This window comes from Salmo salar, chromosome 01, assembly GCF_965601325.2.
Source record: "Salmo salar chromosome 01, fSalSal1, whole genome shotgun sequence".
NCBI classification, from domain to species: domain Eukaryota; kingdom Metazoa; phylum Chordata; class Actinopteri; order Salmoniformes; family Salmonidae; genus Salmo; species Salmo salar.
In genome coordinates, this window is record NC_138291.1 from 162,319,131 (window position 1) to 162,342,859 (window position 23,729).

Consider the following 23,729-nt stretch of genomic DNA (forward strand, 5'->3'; position numbering starts at 1 on the left):
AGGGAGTACGGAGGAGGTATATAAATAAAGTGATAGAGGAGGATGAGAGAGAGGGACCCATAGCCTGACTCAAACACCCAGTTACAGATAGGATCGACCGGTGTGTTTGTGTATCAGCTCACTGTGGAAATCATTAGGTCAGCTGTGCATTCTCTCTGGAGGGCCTGACGGACAGAAACAAGCCAACTCAGCATCAGCTCCCAGCTCAATCAGCATCAGCCTATCAGCGCCCAGCTCTCAGTTGACTCACCCAATCAGGCTTACAGCCTTAGAGAAACATTTCAATTGGTGCGTTCATTTTAGGGCTGGGATTCAATCTGATCACACTTTGTCAGCTATGCAGAGTTTTCCATGAATGATAATAATTTGATCACACTTTGTCAGCTATGCAGAGTTCTCCATGAATGATAATAATCTGATCACACTTTGTCAGCTATGCAGAGTTCTCCATGAATGATAATAATCTGATCACACTTTGTCAGCTATGCAGAGTTTTCCATGAATGATAATAATCTGATCACACTTTGTCAGCTATGCAGAGTTCTCCATGAATGATAATAATCTGATCACACTTTGTCAGCTATGCAGAGTTCTCCATGAATGATAATAATCTGATCACACTTTGTCAGCTATGCAGAGTTCTCCATGAATGATAATAATCTGATCACACTTTGTCAGCTATGCAGAGTTCTCCATGAATGATAATAATCTGATCACACTTTGTCAGCTATGCAGAGTTCTCCATGAATGATAATAATCTGATCACACTTTGTCAGCTATGCAGAGTTCTCCATGAATGCAGTCTCCACGAACGCGGTAACTTTGCCTTTAAAAGCCGAGCCTAAAGTGCAGACTCCACCCACCCAGTTGAGTGGCTAAGCTAAGACACCCATTCTCTTCCACCTCATTCCATAGACCTATCTGGTTAAAGGCTTATTCCTGGACCCAGCCTTAGTTCAAGCTGACCGTGTGTGTGTGTGTGTGTGTGTGTGTGTGTGTGTGTGTGTGTGTGTGTGTGTGTGTGTGTGCGTGCGTGCGTGCATAGCTGCGGTTATGAGAGTGCGTCTCCATGGTGTGTTGTTGTGGTAGCTCAGGAATGTATTTTCATAGTTACAGTGGGTGCCAGGTTGCCAGTTTGGGGTCTGAAGATGTGATCAGCGTAGCCAATCAGATCTCACAAAAACATCAATAAAAACAGACTAACTAACAATAGAGTCAACTGTCTACTGCTTTCTCTGCCAGTTTAGACACACACACACACCACACACACACACACACACACACACACACACACACACACACACACACACACACACACACACACACAGCCTTCTGTGTATTCTCTTTCAGTGTAGTTGCTCAAGACTTGCTATATAACCTTGGATGTCTTTATTGTTCCCACACATCAAATGGCAATGAATACCCTCTATAGACTTCTTCCTCTCCTCCACTCTCATGCAGTGGGATATCTGGCACAGTTAATGAGTCAGCACATAGTCACACAGGCTGTCACTCACAGCACGGTGCTAAATAGGTTGCTAATGGGGGGATGTGATGAACACTGCATCAGGAACATGATAATGTGGTACCCAGCTCTGAGAGAGAGAGAGAGAGAGACCACAGATGATGCCGTCTGTTCAGCCGCGTTGGTCATGCCTGGGCGGTATAGCATCAACCTGACACCACACACACGGTACAGCTGGGACTTCGTGCCTTGAATCCTGAACAAGGGCATGAGGACGGTGTGAGTCAAGAACCGAAGGCTTTAGAACTGAAAGCTTTAGAACCGTGTGTGTGTTTTGTAGTTGTGTGTGTGTGTGTGTGTGTGTGTGTGTGTGTGTTTTGTAGTTGAGTGTGTGTTGAATCAGTGTATCTGAGAGGGAGTTTGCTGTATCTGATGATCTGCTCTGAGGTCATTGCTGATTGGTCGATTTGATGGCTGCTCTACTTTCCTTTAAATCAGTCCACCAACCAACCCACAGCCTGATTCAAACACCCAGTTACATATAGCATCGACCAGTGTGTGTGTGTGTGTGTGTGTGTGTGTGTGTGTGTGTCACCTCACAAATGAAATCATTGGGTCAGCTGTGTGTTCTCTGTGGAGGGCCTGACAGCCAGAAACAAGTCAACACACAACTCAGCATCAGCCTATCAGCTCCCAGCCTTTAAAAGCCGCATCACAGACAAAGCCCGATTGGACTGAATCCTGGCCTAGGTTACCAGGGGTCGGGTATGCACTATGCAGCGTCTGTACATTTATGTTGAAACCATGACGCCCTAAGGTGCAAACTCGACCAACCCGGTTCAGCGGGCGAGCTAAAGCACCCATCCACCTCATTCCATATACCTATTTGGTTTAAAGGCTTATTCCTGGACCCAGCCTTAGTTCAAGCTGACCAGTGAGAGTGTGTGTGTGTGTGTGTGTGTGTGTGTGTGTGTGTGCGTGCATAGCTGCGGTTATGAGAGTGCGTCTCCATGGTGTGTTGTTGTGGTAGCTCAGGAATGTATTTTCATAGTTACAGTGGGTGCCAGGTTGCCAGTTTGGGGTCGGAAGATGTGATCAGCGTAGCCAATCAGATCTCACAAAAACATCAATAAAAATAGACTAACTAACAATAGAGTCAACTGTCTACTGCTTTCTCTGCCAGTTTAGTCTCTCACACACACACACACACACACACACACACACACACACACACACACACACACACACACACACACAGCCTTCTGTGTATTCTCTTTCAGTGTAGTTGCTCAAGAATAGCTCTATAACCTTGGATGTCTTTATTGTTCCCACACATCAAATGGCAATGAATACCCTCTATAGACTTCTTCCTCTCCTCCACTCTCATGCAGTGGGATATCTGGCACAGTTAATGAGTCAGCACATAGTCACACAGGCTGTCACTCACAGCACGGTGCTAAATAGGTTGCTAATGGGGGGATGTGATGAACACTGCATCAGGAACATGATAATGTGGTACCCAGCTCTGAGAGAGAGAGAGAGAGAGAGTGTGTGTGTGTGTGTGTGTGCATGGTCAACCTAATCTAAACTATTTGGTTTCACCAAAATAATGTTTCCGGTCAACAGAGGCATATACAGTATTTCTAGGCACAATACTTACGATTCAATGTGTTGAATGTGTCCTTCGCTATCAAACAAGCGTTTAAAACCAGATTTTATCCAGGCTCTCCCATTTTATACCTGTAGAAGTGGGAGATTACACTGTAGCATACTTTCTCTTGACTGCGTGGTCTAGAATGGACTACAATGGCACCCACAGGCGGAATATGGAAGACCATGGATAAAAACATGTTTTAAGCCCATATTTGATAGCGAAGGACACATTTAAGTATTGTGTCTAGAGGTACTGAATATGCCTCTGTTGACTGGAAACGTTATTTTGGTGAAACTGAATAGATTAGATTTGGTTGATCAAGGACGCCAGGCTACGGAAACTTCTGCAACGTGCCGTTTGTAAAGACAAAGCGTGGGGTTCCTGTGCTGAGCCTTTGGATCCAGATGGTGGTGGTTCGGTCTGACCCACTTCTAGACTAGAAGTGTAGATGGGTAGAGAGAGACAAAGTAAATGTACACAGTGTACGCTATAGTCACACATTTACAATATAACTCCCCCAACGGATTTACTCTTATACAACACACAGAGCTCTGCTGAGAAAATGAAATGTACTGTACAAAAGCATTTAGTGTTCAAGGAATAAAAAGTATTTTTGTATCAGATCAGGCACACATGTTGACATGTCTTCCACATCTCCTGTTTATCTGTAAAGAAGAAATCAGCCAGGCATGTGTTTGTTGGTGGCTGATGAAGGTTTGATGGGTGGAGTAGACACAACAGACACTATTAAAGGGGCAATCAGCAGTTGCAACATACATTTTTAGACTTAAAAATGTATGATATGTACCCATTGATTGTTGAAGAATATATATATCTTAGTACCCCATCAGAACCCAAAATGTACGGTTGTTTTACTCCAACGTTTGAAAACAAAGAAAATGTAAACAAACACTATATAGTCCGAAACTATGGTTAAAACCGTCATTTTCATATCATGGATGGTCAGGCATTGCATCCATAGCTCTGTCTATGAATTCAAGTGAGGTTACATTTCTTCAGACCCATCCCTCAGCTTTTTACCGAACCAGGGATGGGAGTCCGCTTTGTTATTGTTTCTACTGACGCTTTAAAGTTAAAAGCTGTTTTTGTCAGTGTGAGGATGTGTGCTTTTAAAAATAAGCCTGTTCTGAGAGCAGGTGTTATGTGATCCAGTGGTTTTGTTAGAATGGAGAGGCAGCAATACAGTGATACACTGGCCATGAAGTAAGTAAGTGTGTGTGTGTGTGTGTGTGTGTGTGTGTGTGTGTGTGTGTGTGTGCTGTTCTGTCGTTTTTAGTGCTGAGCTGTTGGAGATGGCCTTTTAGCATGCGTGGGAGCAGTGTGCCTGTCTATGCTTTTCTTCACCCCCCCCACCCCCCCGGTCATGCTTGACTGCCTAACCTGTCACTCTTCGCCCAGAAAGTCTGTGATCTGCCTATGCGAGTGTGTGTGTGTGCAGTAGAGAGCAGGTGTATTGTGCTGGGCTGGTCAACTTGATGCCAGATAAGCCCAGTAGTCCTGATAACAGTAGAACAGACAGTAGTCCTGATAACAGTAGAACAGACGGTAGTCCCGATGACGACAGCGGAACAGGCGGTAGTCCCGACGACGACAGCGGAACAGGCGGTAGTCCCGACGACGACAGCGGAACAGGCGGTAGTCCCGACGACGACAGCGGAACAGGCGGTAGTCCCGACGACGACAGCGGAACAGGCGGTAGTCCCGACGACGACAGCGGAACAGGCGGTAGTCCCGACGACGACAGCGGAACAGGCGGTAGTCCCGACGACGACAGCGGAACAGGCGGTAGTCCCGACGACGACAGCGGAACAGGCGGTAGTCCCGACGACGACAGCGGAACAGGCGGTAGTCCCGACGACGACAGCGGAACAGGCGGTAGTCCCGACGACGACAGCGGAACAGGCGGTAGTCCCGACGACGACAGCGGAACAGGCGGTAGTCCCGACGACGACAGCGGAACAGGCGGTAGTCCCGACGACGACAGCGGAACAGGCGGTAGTCCCGACGGTAGTCCCGATAACAGCGGGACAGACTGTAGTCCCGACGGTAGTCCCGATAACAGCGGGACAGACTGTAGTCCCGATAACAGCGGAACAGACTGTTGTCCCGATAACAGCGGAACAGACTGTTGTCCCGATAACAGCGGAACAGACTGTTGTCCCGATAACAGCGGAACAGACTGTTGTCCCGATAACAGCGGAACAGACTGTTGTCCCGATAACAGCGGAACAGACTGTAGTCCCGATAACAGCGGAACAGACTGTAGTCCCGATAACAGTAGAACAGACTGTAGTCCTGATAACAGTAGAACAGACGGCAGTCCCGACGACGACAGCGGAACAGGCGGCAGTCCCGACGACGACAGCGGAACAGGCGGCAGTCCCGACGACGACAGCGGAACAGGCGGCAGTCCCGACGACGACAGCGGAACAGGCGGCAGTCCCGACGACGACAGCGGAACAGGCGGCAGTCCCGACGACGACAGCGGAACAGGCGGTAGTCCCGACGACGACAGCGGAACAGGCGGTAGTCCCGACGACGACAGCGGAACAGGCGGTAGTCCCGACGACGACAGCGGAACAGGCGGTAGTCCCGACGACGACAGCGGAACAGGCGGTAGTCCCGACGGTAGTCCCGATAACAGCGGAACAGGCGGTAGTCCCGACGGTAGTCCCGATAACAGCGGAACAGGCGGTAGTCCCGACGGTAGTCCCGATAACAGCGGGACAGACTGTAGTCCCGATAACAGCGGGACAGACTGTAGTCCCGATAACAGCGGGACAGACTGTAGTCCCGATAACAGCGGAACAGACTGTTGTCCCGATAACAGCGGAACAGACTGTTGTCCCGATAACAGTAGAACAGACTGTTGTCCTGATAACAGTAGAACAGACTGTTGTCCTGATAACAGTAGAACAGACTGTAGTCCTGATAACAGTAGAACTGACAGTAGAACAGACATTAGTCCTGATAACAGTGGAACAGACAGTAGTCCTGATAACAGTAGAAGAGACAGTAGTCCTGATAACAGTAGAAGAGACAGTAGTCCTGATAACAGTAGAACAGACATTAGTCCTGATAACAGTGGAACAGACAGTAGTCCTGATAACAGTGGAACAGACAGTAGTCCTGATAACAGTAGAAGAGACAGTAGTAGTCCTGATAACAGTAGAAGAGACAGTAGTAGTCCTGATAACAGTAGAAGAGACAGTAGTAGTCCTGATAACAGTAGAAGAGACAGTAGTCCTGATAACAGTAGAAGAGACAGTAGTCCTGATAACAGTAGAACAGACAGTAGAACAGACATTAGTCCTGATAACAGTGGAACAGACAGTAGTCCTGATAACAGTAGAACAGACAGTAGAACAGACATTAGTCCTGATAACAGTGGAACAGACAGTAGTCCTGATAACAGTAGAAGAGACAGTAGTCCTGATAACAGTAGAAGAGAAAGTAGTCCTGATAACAGTAGAAGAGACAGTAGTCCTGATAACAGTAGAAGAGACAGTAGAACAGACATTAGTCCTGATAACAGTGGAACAGACAGTAGTCCTGATAACAGTAGAAGAGACAGTAGTCCTGATAACAGTAGAAGAGAAAGTAGTCCTGATAACAGTAGAACAGACTGTAGTCCTGATAACAGTAGAACAGACAGTAGAACAGACATTAGTCCTGATAACAGTGGAACAGACAGTAGTCCTGATGACAGTGGAACAGACATTAGTCCTGATAACAGTGGAAAAGACAGTAGTCCTGATAACAGTAGAAGAGAAGGTAGTCCTGATAACAGTAGAAGAGAAAGTAGTCCTGATAACAGTAGAAGAGAAAGTAGTCCTGATAACAGTAGAAGAGAAAGTAGTCCTGATAACAGTAGAAGAGAAAGTAGTCCTGATAACAGTAGAAGAGAAAGTAGTCCTGATAACAGTAGAACAGACATTAGTTCTGATAACAGTAGAAGAGAAAGTAGTCCTGATAACAGTAGAAGAGAAAGTAGTCCTGATAACAGTAGAAGAGACAGTAGTCCTGATAACAGTGGAACAGACAGTAGTCCTGATAACAGTAGAAGAGACAGTAGTCCTGATAACAGTAGAACAGACAGTAGAACAGACATTAGTCCTGATAACAGTGGAACAGACAGTAGTCCTGATAACAGTAGAAGAGACAGTAGTCCTGATAACAGTGGAACAGACAGTAGAACAGACATTAGTCCTGATAACAGTAGAACAGACATTAGTTCTGATAACAGTAGAAGAGAAAGTAGTCCTGATAACTGTAGAAGAGAAAGTAGTCCTGATAACAGTAGAAGAGACATTAGTCCTGATAACAGTGGAACAGACAGTAGTCCTGATAACAGTGGAACAGACAGTAGTCCTGATAACAGTAGAAGAGACAGTAGTCCTGATAACAGTAGAACAGACAGTAGAACAGACATTAGTCCTGATAACAGTGGAACAGACAGTAGTCCTGATAACAGTAGAAGAGACAGTAGTCCTGATAACAGTAGAAGAGAAAGTAGTCCTGATAACAGTAGAAGAGACAGTAGTCCTGATAACAGTAGAACAGACAGTAGAACAGACATTAGTCCTGATAACAGTGGAACAGACAGTAGTCCTGATAACAGTAGAAGAGACAGTAGTCCTGATAACAGTAGAAGAGAAAGTAGTCCTGATAACAGTAGAAGAGACAGTAGTCCTGATAACAGTAGAACAGACAGTAGAACAGACATTAGTCCTGATAACAGTGGAACAGACAGTAGTCCTGATAACAGTAGAAGAGACAGTAGTCCTGATAACAGTGGAACAGACATTAGTCCTGATAACAGTAGAAAAGACAGTAGTCCTGATAACAGTAGAAGAGAAAGTAGTCCTGATAACAGTAGAAGAGAAAGTAGTCCTGATAACAGTAGAAGAGAAAGTAGTCCTGATAACAGTAGAAGAGAAAGTAGTCCTGATAACAGTAGAAGAGAAAGTAGTCCTGATAACAGTAGAAGAGAAAGTAGTCCTGATAACAGTAGAAGAGAAAGTAGTCCTGATAACAGTAGAAGAGAAAGTAGTCCTGATAACAGTAGAAGAGAAAGTAGTCCTGATAACAGTAGAACAGACATTAGTTCTGATAACAGTAGAAGAGAAAGTAGTCCTGATAACTGTAGAAGAGAAAGTAGTCCTGATAACAGTAGAACAGACATTAGTCCTGATAACAGTGGAACAGACAGTAGTCCTGATAACAGTGGAACAGACATTAGTCCTGATAACAGTAGAAAAGACAGTAGTCCTGATAACAGTAGAAGAGAAAGTAGTCCTGATAACAGTAGAAGAGAAAGTAGTCCTGATAACAGTAGAAGAGACTGTAGTCCTGATGACAGTGGAACAGACAGTAGTCCTGATGACAGTGGAACAGACAGTAGTCCTGATGACAGTGGAACAGACAGTAGTTCTGATGACAGTGGAACAGACAGTAGTTCTGATGACAGTGGAACAGACAGTAGTCCTGATAACAGTGGAACAGACAGTGTAGCCTACAGTAGTCCTGATAACAGTTGAACAGACAGTGGAACAGACAGTAGTCCTGATAACAGTGGAACAGACACTGGAACAGACACTGGAACAGATAGAGAACCCTTGGCGCTCCAGCTCTGACCTAACAGAGTGGAAATGAGAGTACAATTATTCCCAGAGCTAAAAGCAGCGCTAGTGTCAAGACTGCATGACCCCTGGAAAATGTTACCTGAGTCTCACTCTTTCTCTCTTTCGTTCTCTCTTTCGTTTTCTCTTTGTCTCTCTCTGTGTTTCTCTAGCTGAGATTGACCCCACACCTCCACCCTCCTCCCCCTCTCCAGCCATAGGGAACACAGACAGAATCTCACCCAGGGGGAGAGGGCCCGAGGCTGGGTTAGGGCCCGGGGTGGGGATGAGTGCCGCTGGTGATCTGTTAGAGTCAGTCCTGGCTCAGAAGGATCATCTCTTCTCCCAGACAGGGGGAATGGTCCTGCCCTCAGCTCTGCCCCAGGACCTGCTGCCTGTCCTGGGGAGAGAAATGAGCACAGGGGGCCTTTCTGGAAGTTTGTCTCTGGATCAACAGGGTCTGTTGAAGAGGATACAACCCCCAGTTTCACAACCCCACGACAGCAGACCACCCCTCCCTTCACAGCCCTCCCAGCCCGACAGCAACCCCCTCACCTCCTCCTCTCAGCCCGTGACACACACACTGCCGGGACAGCGAGATGAAGTCACCACTATCGTCATGGCGACCGTGGACGCAGACACAGACGTGGATGCAGAAACATCTTCACCGGGTATAAGTGGTATACATTAGACCAGGGGTTGGAACCAAAATTATTTTCTATCTTTTCGTTCTGAACAGAAACATTATTTTTTCAGTTCCGACCAGCAAAATAAAGTTCCTAACTGGTTTGAACCAAAAAAAAGTTACGGTTTATATCGTTCCATTTCTGTTCATCTTTAAACCTCTGAAATCCTTATTTTTAATACATTTTTTGGCTCATTAAATTAAATTAAACTTCACCAATCAGTGTGGATAGAGCAGTTTACTATGCTAAAGTTGTTTACGGGCTTGATGGAAAGATAAGTGTAGGGCACGAGATGCAACTTAACATTTTGCGGGAGAGAGCGAGAGAGGGTGAAGGACATCTTGTTATGGCATGCATTATCTGAATTAGGCCCACAGAATTATACCTATGCAGAGCGGCTTCTATGGAGCAACTTTGAATGTCTTTGAACTTCAGAGAGTTGGCTTAACGTTGGACCAGAGCTAGCTAGCTAACAAGCTTGTGCATGCAGAGCGCGCACCGGAATAAAAACATGTCTTACCTTTTTGTAGTTAATGAATCCAATGTGAAATGTGATAATTATAGTATCCCTAACTAGCATAGAAAAGTACCCTCCCTTAACCCAGACGACGCTGGGCCAATTGTGCGCCGCCCTATGGGACTCCCGATCACGGCCGGTTGGGATACAGCCCGGGATCAAACCTGGGTCTGTAGTAACGCCTCTAGCACTGTGATGCAGTGCCTTAGACCACTGCGCCACTCGGGAGGCCAAATCCATTCTTTTCTAATGAAAAATCTCTCCCTATCTTCCGAATCATGCATGTAGCTATCGTCAATAGGCTACAGTAGCCTATGCTTCGGAGCGGTAGCGGCAGGTTGCCTACTCATGGACACTCGAAGAAGTTTCTGATTGACACAGGGAGGACTTTGCATAGGCGTTTTGTTACGTTTGTTTGTGGGACAGGGAAATATACCCGGAACATAAACAATACTTTATTAACCGGTTTCCATGCTTTTAAAATAACGGTTCTGTTCCAGAACAGTATTGATCACTTTCGTTCCCGGTTCTGTTCCTTGAACAATGTCGTTATTTTCTGGTTTTCAGTTCTGTTCCCTGAACTGGTTCCAACCTCTGCATTAGACTAGACTAGAGCATCATCAATGTCAGAGAACACCCTGTCCTTTTACAGAAAGCAGTTGTTGATGTTGTTGACCTTTCTCTCACTGAAGACAGAGATGTGCTTATCTCACCAGCATCCTGGATTACACTGTGAAATACATTTCTCAAATATTGTATTGTTAAATCGATGTTTGTCCTCTCCTCTTATCTCTAGCTGTGTCTGGCTGTATGGTGAATTTCTCCGACCCCGAGGGATACATAGACTCTTCTGACGACCCCCCCCTCCCAGATGGAACATTCCTACACTGTACATACACCGTCACTGTGTACACAGGCTATGGAGTCGAGCTACAGGTAAACAACACAAACACACGCATGCACTGACACAGACATACACAAATGCGCTTTCACTGAGGGCTGTTACATGCATAAGTTTGTATGTGAAAACTACTTATAAGATGCATACATTGCATACATGATCAGATCAAATATACCGCTGGAACGCCGATTAAGCTGTTTACATGTCCTAATAATTTGAAAGATTGCTCAGAAAACAAGGTGTTTTTAAATAACGTACGCTTACTTTCGATATAAAAAATATAGTCAATGACACAGACACTGACACAGACTGCGTTGTGATTGTTGACTCTGTATTGATCTCAGGATTGTCTCTGACCCCTAGTGATGTCTGCTGGTACAGCACCCTGCCCTCCAAATCAAATCAAATCAAATTGTATTTATCACATGCGCCAAATTAAACTGGTGTATACTTTACAGTGAAATGCTTGCTGACGAACCTTTCCCAATGATACAGAGTAAAACAAAAAGAAAGAAAAAAAATATATATATAACTAACACAAGAGGGATAAAATAAAATGCACAAGAATACCAGATCAATGTGGAGCTATATACAGGGAGTACCAGTACCAGATCAATGTGGAGCTATATACAGGGAGTACCAGTACCAGATCAATGTGGAGCTATATACAGGGAGTACCAGTACCAGATCAATGTGGAGCTATATACAGGGAGTACCAGTACCAGATCAATGTGGAGCTATATACAGGGAGTACCAGTACCAGATCAATGTGGAGCTATATACAGGGAGTACCAGTACCAGATCAATGTGGAGCTATATACAGGGAGTACCAGTACCAGATCAATGTGGAGCTATATACAGGGAGTACCAGTACCAGATCAATGTGGAGCTATATACAGGGAGTACCAGTACCAGATCAATGTGGAGCTATATACAGGGAGTACCAGATCAATGTGGAGCTATATACAGGGAGTACCAGTACTAGATCAATGTGGAGCTATAAACAGGGAGTACCAGTACCAGATCAATGTGGAGCTATATACAGGGAGTACCAGTACCAGAAAATGTGGAGCTATATACAGGGAGTACCAGTACCAGAAAATGTGGAGATATATACAGGGAGTACCAGAAAAATGTGCAGGGGTACAAGGTATTTGAGGTAGATACTGTATGTACATGAATGCAGGGTAAAGTGACTACGCATCAGGATAGATAATAATAAGAGTAAAATATAGAACAGAGTAGCAGTGACGGTGTAGTATGTGTGAGTGAGTGTGTATATGGTGTGTGTGTATATATAGTCTAGTGAGTGTGCGTAGGGTCAGTGCAAGATAGAGTCAGTGCAGATAGTTCGGGTACCATTAATTGACATTTAGCAGTCTGGCTATTCAACAGTCCTATGGCTTGGGGGTAGAAGCTGTCTTGGAGTCTGTTGGTCCGGGACCCTATGCTTCGGTACCATTTGCCGGACAGCAGCAGAGTGAACAGTCTATGGCTTGGGTGGCTGGAGTCTTTGGCAATTTCTCGGGCCTTCCTCCACACAACACTGGTGCTGTTCCAGGTCCTCTTTATTGCAGTCAAGCTCTAAGAAGAGATCTCAGAAGAGATGTGCAGTGTCATTAACAGTATCGATAACATGGTTTCTGAGAATTCTCACTCACTGTCTGCCTCTCCCCTTTATCTCGCACTGTCTGCCCCTCCCCTTTATCTCGCACTGTCTGCCCCTCCCCTTTATCTCGCACTGTCTGTCCCTCCCCTTTATCTCGCACTGTCTGTCCCTCCCCTTTATCTCGCACTGTCTGCCCCTCCCCTTTATCTCGCACTGTCTGCCCCTCCCCTTTATCTCGCACTGTCTGCCCCTCCCCTTTATCTCGCACTGTCTGCCCCTCCCCTTTATCTCGCACTGTCTGCCCCTCCCCTTTATCTCGCACTGTCTGCCCCTCCCCTTTATCTCGCACTGTCTGCCCCTCCCCTTTATCTCGCACTGTCTGCCCCTCCCCTTTATCTCGCACTGTCTGCCCCTCCCCTTTATCTCGCACTGTCTGCCCCTCCCCTTTATCTCGCACTGTCTGCCCCTCCCCTTTATCTCGCACTGTCTGCCCCTCCCCTTTATCTCGCACTGTCTGCCCCTCCCCTTTATCTCGCACTGTCTGCCTCTCCCCTTTATCTCGCACTGTCTGCCTCTCCCCTTTATCTCGCACTGTCTGCCTCTCCCCTTTATCTCGCACTGTCTGCCTCTCCCCTTTATCTCGCACTGTCTGCCCCTCCCCTTTATCTCGCACTGTCTGCCCCTCCCCTTTATCTCGCACTGTCTGCCTTTCTTTTTCCTTCCTCTCAACCCCGCTCTTCTCTCTCTCTTAGGTGAAGAGTGTGAATCTGTCAGAGGGAGAGCAGCTGTCAATCAGAGGGGTGGATGAGGGCGGGGCCTTGCTGGTTCTGGCCAATCACACACTGCTGGTGGAGGGTCAGGTGATCCGAAGTCCGACCAATATCATCTCAGTATATTACCGCTCCTCGCCTGATGGGAGCATGGGCATGTTCCAGCTACACTACCAAAGTGAGCACACACACAATCACACACACACACACAATCACACACAGTCACACACACACACACAAAATTGTTCATGTTTTTAATTCAAAGCCTTCATTAGGTCCTATCTACTAAGGGGCTGTTGATTCTCTGTCCAACTGATCTATTAATGGCCAAACCACTTAATCTTGTTTTGTAATCAATTAGCACTGTGATTGGATGTCGTATCAATTAACTGATTAGCTGTGATTAATTGGTTTTCGTGTGTGTGTGTGTGTGTGTGTGTGTGTGTGTGTGTGTGTGTGTGTGTGTGTGTCACACCTGTAATGTCTTCCTCTGTCATCTCACACTGGTGTACTGTCTGTGTCAGTTCAGATAGGACAGGAATGGATAGATGGAGCTAACGTGGCAAACTACTTGCCTTTCACCTGGCCTGTCCTCTCCTCTCTCTATTATTCTGGCATGTCCAGTCATATATCCATTATTCTGGCCTGTCCAGTCATATATCCATTAGTCTGGCCTGTCCAGTCATATATCCATTAGTCTGGCCTGTCCAGTCATATAACCATTATTCTGGCCTGTCCAGTCATATATCCATTAGTCTGGCTTGTCCAGTCATATATCCATTAGTCTGGCCTGTCCAGTCATATATCCATTAGTCTGGCCTGTCCAGTCATATATCCATTAGTCTGGCTTGTCCAGTCATATATCCATTAGTCTGGCCTGTCCAGTCATATAACCATTAGTCTGGCATGTCCAGTCATATAACCATTAGTCTGGCCTGTCCAGTCATATAACCATTATTCTGCCCTGTCCAGTCATATATCCATTAGTCTGGCCTGTCCAGTCATATATCCATTAGTCTGGCCTGTCCAGTCATATATCCATTAGTCTGGCCTGTCCAGTCATATATCCATTAGTCTGGCCTGTCCAGTCATATAACCATTAGTCTGGCCTGTCCAGTCATATAACCATTAGTCTGGCCTGTCCAGTCATATAACCATTAGTCTGGCCTGTCCAGTCATATAACCATTAGTCTGGCCTGTCCAGTCATATAACCATTAGTCTGGCCTGTCCAGTCATATAACCATTAGTCTGGCCTGTCCAGTCATATATCCATTAGTCTGGCCTGTCCAGTCATATAACCATTAGTCTGGCCTGTCCAGTCATATAACCATTAGTCTGGCCTGTCCAGTCATATAACCATTAGTCTGGCCTGTCCAGTCATATAACCATTAGTCTGGCCTGTCCAGTCATATATCCATTAGTCTGGCCTGTCCAGTCATATAACCATTAGTCTGGCCTGTCCAGTCATATAACCATTAGTCTGGCCTGTCCAGTCATATAACCATTAGTCTGGCCTGTCCAGTCATATAACCATTAGTCTGGCCTGTCCAGTCATATAACCATTAGTCTGGCCTGTCCAGTCATATAACCATTAGTCTGGCCTGTCCAGTCATATAACCATTAGTCTGGCCTGTCCAGTCATATAACCATTAGTCTGGCCTGTCCAGTCATATAACCATTAGTCTGGCCTGTCCAGTCATATAACCATTAGTCTGGCCTGTCCAGTCATATAACCATTAGTCTGGCCTGTCCAGTCATATAACCATTAGTCTGGCCTGTCCAGTCATATATCCATTAGTCTGGCCTGTCCAGTCATATATCCATTAGTCTGGCATGTCCAGTCATATAACCATTAGTCTGGCATGTCCAGTCATATAACCATTAGTCTGGCATGTCCAGTCATATAACCATTAGTCTGGCCTATCCATTTTTTTATTTTTTTTTTATTTTAGTCATTTAGCAGACGCTCTTATCCAAAGCAATTTACAGTTAGTGCATTCATTGTAAGATAGGTAGGACAACCACATATCACAGGTATAGAAAGTACATTCAGTAGAGTCCGAGCTAGAAGGAGGGGGGGTTTCAGGTTTTTATTTTATTTTATTTGGGGGGGGGTCGAGGTGAGGAGGAGGATTATTTAAGATACTGTTTGAGATGTTTTCGGAAGATTGGTTGGGGCTCTGCTATCCTAGCTTCAGGGGTAAGCTAGTTCCACCATTGGGATGCCAGGACAGAGAAGAGCTTGGACAGGGCTGAGCGGGAGCTGCCCACCCGTAGATGTGGGAGGTCTAAGAGACCTGAGGTGGCAGAACGGAGTGCTCGGGTTGGGATGCAGGGTTTGAGCATAGCCTGAAGGTAGGGAGGGGCTGTTCCTCTTGCTGTAACGTAGGTAAGCACCATGGTCTTGTAGTAGGTGCGAGCGGGGTGACAGGAGAGAACTTGGGAAGGTTGAAAACCAGGTGGGCTGCAGCGTTCTGGATAAGTTGCAGGGGTTTGATGGCACAAGAGGGGAACCCAGCCAATAGCGAGTTGCAGTAGTCCAGACGGGAGAGGACAAGAGCCTGGATTAGGACCTGCGCCACTTCCTGTGTGAGGTAGAGTTGTACGCTAAGGATGTTGTAGAGCATGAACCTGCAGGAGCGATTCACTGCTTTGAAGTTTGCGGAGAATGACAGGTGTTGTCCAGGGTCTCGGAGGGCGACACTGGAGTTGTCAACCATGACGGAGAGGTCTTTGAGCGGGCAGGCCTTCCCAGGGAGGAAAAGTGTCTCCTTGTTGAGCTTGAGGTGGTGGGCCCGACATCAAAGTTGAGATATCTGCCAGGCACGCAGAGATGCATGTCGCCACCTGGGTGTCAGAAGGGGGGAAGGAGAAAGTAGTTGAGTATTATCCACATAGCAATGATAGGAGAGACCATGTGAGGATATGACAGAGCCTAGTAACTTGGTGTATAGAGAGAAGAGGAGAGATTCTAGAACCGAGCCCTGGGGGACACCAGTAGTGAGAATACATGGTGCAAACACAGATCCTTTCCATGTCACCTGGTAGGAGCGGCCTGCCCAGGTAGGATGCAGTCCAAGATTGTGCAGAGCCTGAGACGCCCAGCCCTGAGAGGCTGGAGAGGAGGCAGAGCCTGAGACGCCCAGCCCTGAGAGGCTGGAGAGGAGGCAGAGCCTGAGACGCCCAGCCCTGAGAGGCTGGAGAGGAGGCAGAGCCTGAGACGCCCAGCCCTGAGAGGCTGGAGAGGAGGCAGAGCCTGAGACGCCCAGCCCTGAGAGGCTGGAGAGGAGGATCTGATGGTTCATGGTATCGAAGGCAGGAAGATGGGGAGAGAAGTCAGCTTTGGCAGTGCGGAGAGCCTCCGTGACAGAGAAAAGCAGTCCCGGTTGAGTGACCTGTCTTGAAGCCTGACTGGTTAGGGTTAAGAAGATCGTTCTGAGAGGGAGAATGAGATCAGAGAGATAAGTTGATCAGAAACAACACCCTCAAGTGTTTTGGAAAGAAAAGAAAGAAGGGATAAAGGTCTATAGTTTTTGATGTCGGATTAGTCGAGTGTTGGGTTCTTGAGGAGGGGAGCGACTCGGGCCATTTTGAAGTCAGAGGTGATGCAGCCAGTGGTCAGGGATGAGTTGATGAGGGATGGGAACATGTCTCCATCGATGGTCTGGAGGAGGGGATGGGGTCGAGCGGGCAGGCAGGTTTTTGGGCGGCCAGACCTCACTAGTCGCAGGATTTCATCTGGAGAGAGAGGGGAGAAAGAGGCATATGGGAGTTCTTTGTGAGTGAGACCAGTGGACTCAATAGGCTGAGTGAATAAGTAGCAGATGTCGTGAACTTTATTTTCAAAGTAGTTGACAAAGTCATCCACAGAGAGGGAGGGGTGGAGGATTAAGGATGGAGGAGAAGGTGTAAAAAAGTTTCCTATGATTAGAGGCAGAAGCTTGACATTTAGAGTGGTAGAAAGTGGCTTTAGCAGCGGATACAGAGGAAGAGAAGGCAGAGAGGAGGAAGTGAAAGGATAATAGGTCCTCCTGAAGTTTAGTTTTCCTCCATTTTCGCTCAGCTGCCCGCAGGCCTGTTCTGTAAGCTCACAATGAGTCACTCTGCCACGGAGCAGGACAGGCGGGCCGAGCCGGCCCGGATGAAAGAGGACAATGCGAGTCATAGGATGCGGTAAGGGAGGAGAGTAGGGTCGACGAGGCAGAATCAGGATACAGGAGGGAGAAGGATTTAGCAGAAGGGAGAGATGATAGGATAGAAGAGGAGAGAGTAGTAGTCATCTCAGATCAAATTAGACCAGGAAGCCAACTATTGAATAGAATAGCATAAAATAGACTAAGGTGAAAATGGATTTGAGATAAGCGCATAGAGAATGGAAATCTCTCTCGCTCCTCTTCTCTCTTCTTATTTTACCTTCTATCTTTCTCACTCTACCCTTCTCTTTCCCCCTGGCAGTATTCCGTCTGAGCTGTGCCCTGCCGAGGAGGCCTCACTTTGGGGAGGTGTCCGTGCTGGACTTGCTGCCAGGGGGCACTGCCCGCTTCCACTGCCATATGGGCTACCACCTGCAGGGGGCAGTGGCACTCATCTGTCTCAACACATCTCTGCCTGTCTGGAGCAGCAAGGAGCCAAGCTGTAGAGGTAGGGAGGAGAGGGAGACACACGCACACACAGGAACACACACACCCACATTTCAATGCTTTGCTGCAGTCTGGAGCAACAACATGCCCAGCTGCAGAGCTGGGGAGACACATCAACTCTAATCATCACCATCACACCTGTTCCTCCATAGCGCTGTGTGGAGGGTCAGTGAAAAACGCTACAGTAGGGAGAATCTTGTCCCCCTCTCCCCGCCTGGGTCCCACCGCCACCCATGACCGCTCCTGCTCCTGGTCCCTGGAGGCCCCCACTGCACAGAGACTACACCTGCACCTGGAGAGACTGGCCCTCGAACCCACTGACAGGTGAGTGAGTGAGTGAGTGAGTGAGTGAGTGAGTGAGTGAGTGAGTGAGTGAGTGAGTGAGTGAGTGAGTGAGTGAGTGAGTGAGTGAGTGAGAGAGATTTGAATGTGAATGTGTAACCTGTGATTGTGCTATAATACATTTACATTTCTCCCCCCCAGACTTGTGTTATGGAGCGGTCTGGATGCTGGGTCTGTGGTGCTGTTTGACTCTGGGCGGGGTGGTCCAATACCATTTGAAGGGGTGATCAGTGAGGGTCCAGCAGTCAGGGTTCAGTTCATCACAGACCAACCTAACCACAATACAGGCTTCAACATCCGTTATGAAGGTAAGAGCACACACACATGTATAAACACATTATTTCATAACCTTTCTGTCTAACCTCAGCTCTCTCATCCTCCTGTCCTCCCCCTCTCCTCTCCTCAACCATCACCTCCCCCTCTCCTTTCCTTTCCTTCCCCTCTGCAGCTTTTGAGCGTGGGCACTGTTATGAGCCCTACCTGCAGAATGGTAACTTCAGCACCACTGACCAGGTCTATGGAGTTGGAGCTGTGGTGCAGTTCAGCTGTGATCCTGGTCACTCCCTGGAGCAGGGGCCGCCCGTCATAGAGTGTATCAATGCCAGAGATCCATACTGGAACGACACGGAACCACTCTGCAAAGGTGTGTGTGGGAAGGAGATTGTGTGTGTGTGTGTGTGTGTGTGTGTGTGTGTGTGTGTGTGTGTTGAGAGAGTTCTGATATCTGAGACACTGTTTAATTGGGATATCTCATCACTCTCCCCCTTCTTTCTCCCCTCCCTCCCTTCCTCCCTCACCCTCTCCTCACCTTTTCTCTCCCCCCTCCCCTTCTCTCCCTTTCCCCTCCCCCATCTCCAGCTCTGTGTGGGGGGGACCTGGCAGGTCCAGGGGGTGTTATCCTGTCTCCTAACTGGCCAGAGTGGTATGGAGAGGGAGAGGACTGCAGCTGGAGGATACATGTAGGGGAGGACAAGCGCGTACTGCTCGAAGTACAGCTGTGAGTGATATACACACACTCACACACAAATATACAGACAGACGCACACACACACACCAACCACCTGTCAGAATAATGATGGTAAGGGGTTGTTACACTAGCCAGGTGTTACTCATTAGCCAGCCTCTGAGGTCATCAGCTCCCAGCATTCCATTTGATTCATCCAGCCTGTAGACTCTTACACCATTACCTCACACTGAGTCAGCCACACGGAGCTGATACCATATGCACTCATATCATTTACTCTGGGACAAAAATACATTTAGAAACATCTGTCAGAATTGGTAAGTGATTCAACAACTATAACTCTCTGTCTCTCTCCATCCCCCCCCCCCCCCCCCCCCTCCAGTTTGAACCTGAGTGACAGTGACATGTTGACCATCATGGATGGTGATGAGGTCACCCCCCATATTCTGGGCCAGTACGTGGGCGGGGCCGGGCCTTTCAAGATACAGTCCACAACCCCTGACCTCACCGTGACCTTCCACTCCGACCCTGCCGGCCTCGTTTTCGGCAAGGGAGAGGGTTTCATCATCAACTACATGGGTAAGAGACGGTGATGGAGAGGAGAGGAAAAAGGGAGGGAGGAAAGGGAAGAAAATAAAGAAAGAAGGAGGAGAAAGTGAGGGACAAGATTAATTTATGAGAGATGGTAGCCAATATTGGAAGTATAGCTGAATGGGATATAGCCTAGTTGGCAGCCGAGTTGAAACAGAGTCAGAGAGTGAAAAAGGGACAGAGAGAGATAAAGAGGAGGATGAGGAAAGACTCTATTTCTGTCTCGTCTACCCTTCTCTCTTCCTTCACTTTGTTCTCTCTCTCTCTCTCTCTCTCTCTCTCTCTCTCTCTCGCTCTCTCTCTGTCTCTCTCTGTCTCTCTCTCTGTCTCTCTCTGTCTCTCTCTCTGTGTGTGTGTGCCCTTATTCAATCACATCCTATTTGTCTCACCATCCTTCACAGATACACAGTTACTTGGAATGCACTTCTCGTTCACACAAGGAAACACAAACATAAAATCACATTATGCACATAAATGATGCACACTCAATCATTCTACATGTACACTTTACACATCCCTACACACACACAAATGTTTGTTTTACTAACAATTGATTCCCATTCGAAATCCTATTTTCCTTAACCTAAACCCCAAACCCTAATTCTAACCCTAAACCTAACCTCGAAGCTCAAAATGGCGTTTTTCCTTGTGGGGACCCGGCGAAATGTCCCCCATTTTCCTTGTTTTACTATCCTTGTGAGGACTTCTTTCCCCAGTGAGAGAATCAGAAAGACATCCTTACTGCAACATCCTTACTTCTCCTTTGTTATTTTGCGTGTGTGTGTGTGTGTCCGTGTGCAGCGTGTGTGTGAAGGCACAGTAGAGGATAGCTAGCTAGATAAATGAGAAAGCCAGTCAATATAAATTAATAATTGAACCAAGAAGCCTGACTTGCTCATCCCAGTGGACCAGTTACACAGAAACACACTGGAATACTGTATACACACAAAAACAAAATGTCTAAAGCCTAGAAATGAATACATTTTATATAAATCACAGAAAGCGTTTATAAATGAAAGTTCCATGTGTCTGTGTGTCTCCATGGTAACAGAGGTGTCCCGTAACGACTCGTGCCCGGACCTCCCGGAGATCCAGAATGGCTGGAAGACCACGTCCCATACTGCCCTGGTGCGGGGTGCTCGCATCACCTACCAGTGTGACCCCGGCTATGACCTGGTTGGACGAGAGACTCTGACCTGTCAGCTAGACCTCACCTGGAGCACACAGCCCCCCTTCTGCGAGAAGAGTGAGTTAACGAGAGGGGGTTGGTGTGTGTGTGTGTGTGTGCGTGCGTGCGTGCGTGCGTGTGTGTGTGTGTTAGTTAGAGCTGGGCGATATGGACAAAAATCAATTTCACGATAAATTGACTGAATTACCACGATAACGACAAATTGAACGATAAGTTCATAACATGAATGTGTATATTAACCTTAACTCCTACTACTGCTTTGAAATTTGTACCTATCAATTATTACATTAACAATCATCTATATTTAGCTAACTTATTTCATTTTTCTCCCTTGCTCTTCTCTCTCTGTCTCTTTCTTTCTCTACTTCTACCCCCCTCAACTCTCTCTCTCTCTCCCTCTCTCCCTCTCTCCCCCTCCCTCTCTCCCTCCAGTAATGTACTGTTCAGATCCGGGTCATGTAGAACATTCCACCAGGTCTCTGTCAGACCCTAAACTCTTGGTTGGGACCACCATCCAGTACAGCTGCTACCCCGGCTTCATCCTGCAGGACGGCTCTACACTCACCTGCTACGGACGAGAGCCCGGAACCCCTGTCTGGACATCCAAATTGCCTCACTGTGTCTGTGAGTGTGCGTGCCTGTGCTCGTGAGTGCGACCCTGGTAATAAATTGTGCACAGGGCCCTGGTCAGAAGCGCCCTATATAAGGAATAGGGTTCCATTTGGGACAGAGTTTGTACTACAGTAATGTTTCCCCAGGACAGGAGGCTGCATGTCGCCCGTCATTCAGTGTGTATTATAAACCTCAACAGTTCTCTCTCCTGTAGACCAGGTGCTCATTTTAATAGTGTTTGATGTTGCAGACCTAATCTGTGATGGGCACTTGATCTCTGGCAGAGACGACTCCACAGGGGTTGGCTCTTTAGTTGTAATTCTAACACCGCTCCTAGCCTTTTTGTGTTCATGGTTATTAAAGTGTGTGTGTGTGTTACAGCTTCATCCTCCTTTCTGCGTTCTCATGGCTATTAATCTGTGTGTGTGCGCACACGTGTGAGGCGTTTGATATGCTAATGCAGTGTGCAGATCAGGCCCTGGCCACCTGGAAGAGGGGGCGGAGATTACCCATGAGTCATTGCAGCTCGGCTTGAGGCTGTCAGACCAGGAGGAGAAGCTGTCAATCAACCATCCTACCTTCCCACCCTCCCTGTCAGTCTGTCTGTTTGCGTGTGACTCACACCTCCTTAGAACCAGTGTTCTCCAACCCTCTCCTCCAGTACCCCACGCTGCTCCACTTAGTTGAGCTATTTCACTTCTAGCACTGATTCAACTGGTCAAGCGCTTGATGATTGTTGAGCAGATGATGGTTTACCTCCCTCTCTCTCACTCCATCTCTCCCTCCTCTCTCTCTCTCTCTCTCTCTCTCTCTCTCTCTCTCTCTCTCTCTCTCTCTCTCTCTCTCAAGCGGAGGAATCTGTTTCCTGCGAGAACCCTGGTCTTCCTGACAACGGGTACCAGGTCCTGTCCAAGCGCCTCTACCTGCCCGGCGAGTCGCTCACCTTCGTCTGTTACCAAGGTTATGAGCTCATCGGCGAGGTCGCCATCAAGTGCATCCTGGGAAATCCGTCGTTTTGGAGCGGACCACTCCCACTGTGCAGGGGTGAGACCCAGCTGCCATGCACCCACATACCACCCCTGCAGACCTGCATGGAAGGGAACATTCCTCACCATGACTTTCCAGATAGACACGGATGTAGCCATTGGTGCTTGTTTTAGTAATGATATTTCAGTATGTCCCTCTGCATGCAGCTCTAGGCAGCCAGGTTGGTAGTTCGTCCTCTCTGTAGTTGTTTAAGACTGCTGGGCTATGGTCAGAAGTAGTGTAACTATATAAGGAATGAATGGACGCAGCACTAGACATACACTACATGACCAAAAGTATGTGGACACCTGCTTGTCAAACATTTAATTCCAAAATCATGGGCATTAATATGGAGTTGGTCCCCCCTTTGCCGCTATAACAGCCTCCACTCTTCTGGGAAGGCTTTCCACTAGATGTTGGAACATTGCTGCAGGGATTTGCTTCCATTCAGCCACAAGAACATCAGTGAGGTCGGGCACTGATGTTGGGCGATTAGGCCTGGCTCGCAGTCGGCGTTCCAGTTCATCCCAAAGGTGTTCAATTGGATTGAAGTCAGGGCTCTGTGCAGGCCAGTCAAGTTCTTCCACACTGATCTCAACAAACCATTTCTGTATGGACCTGGCTTTGTGCACGGGGGCATTGTCATGCTGAAACAGGAATGGGCCTTCCCCAAGTTCCCCAAAGTTGGAAGCACAGAATCATCTAGAATATGCTGTTGGGTTAAGATTTCCCTTCACTGGAACTAAGGGGCCCGAACCATAAAAAACAGCCCCAGACCATTATTCCTCCTTCACCTAACTTTACAGTTGGGGCAGGTAGTGTTCTCCTGGTATCCGCCAAACCCAGACTTTATACACCTGTCAGCAACGGGTGTGGGTGAAATGGCCGAATCCACTAATTTGAAGGGGTGTCCGCATACTTTTGTATTTATATAGTGTACCTGCCACCAGTGCTATGATATACCTTACCTAACCTGTCAATGTCTGAGAATTTCTGATGTCTTGCAGCCAACCATGACTGCTTTGGCAACCATGCTTTGGAAGGTGAGTCTGTTTGTCTGTCTGTCTTTCTGACTCTGTGAGCCTGCCGGTCTGTCTGTTTTTCTGTATATTTTTCTGTC

The 23,729-nt window shown here is 47.3% G+C and overlaps 1 protein-coding gene across 5 annotated transcripts in view; it reads left to right on the forward strand.

The window, feature by feature from the left end:
- Positions 1 to 23,729, forward strand: part of sez6l (seizure related 6 homolog (mouse)-like) — a 50,699-nt gene that overhangs the window by 15,951 nt on the left and 11,019 nt on the right. For 3 of the 5 annotated variants that reach the window (XM_045692237.2, XM_082955690.1, XM_082955692.1), the window contains exons 2-14: positions 8,935 to 9,432; positions 10,761 to 10,900; positions 13,227 to 13,422; positions 17,701 to 17,886; positions 18,038 to 18,209; positions 18,369 to 18,535; positions 18,676 to 18,870; positions 19,086 to 19,224; positions 19,574 to 19,770; positions 20,834 to 21,028; positions 21,404 to 21,595; positions 22,433 to 22,627; positions 23,617 to 23,652. In XM_045692237.2, the coding sequence (XP_045548193.1) occupies positions 8,935 to 9,432; positions 10,761 to 10,900; positions 13,227 to 13,422; positions 17,701 to 17,886; positions 18,038 to 18,209; positions 18,369 to 18,535; positions 18,676 to 18,870; positions 19,086 to 19,224; positions 19,574 to 19,770; positions 20,834 to 21,028; positions 21,404 to 21,595; positions 22,433 to 22,627; positions 23,617 to 23,652 (2,508 nt within the window). The remainder of the gene's footprint in view (positions 1 to 8,934; positions 9,433 to 10,760; positions 10,901 to 13,226; positions 13,423 to 17,700; positions 17,887 to 18,037; positions 18,210 to 18,368; positions 18,536 to 18,675; positions 18,871 to 19,085; positions 19,225 to 19,573; positions 19,771 to 20,833; positions 21,029 to 21,403; positions 21,596 to 22,432; positions 22,628 to 23,616; positions 23,653 to 23,729) is intronic. The other 2 variants (XM_045692240.2, XM_082955693.1) reach the window with 2 other exon arrangements.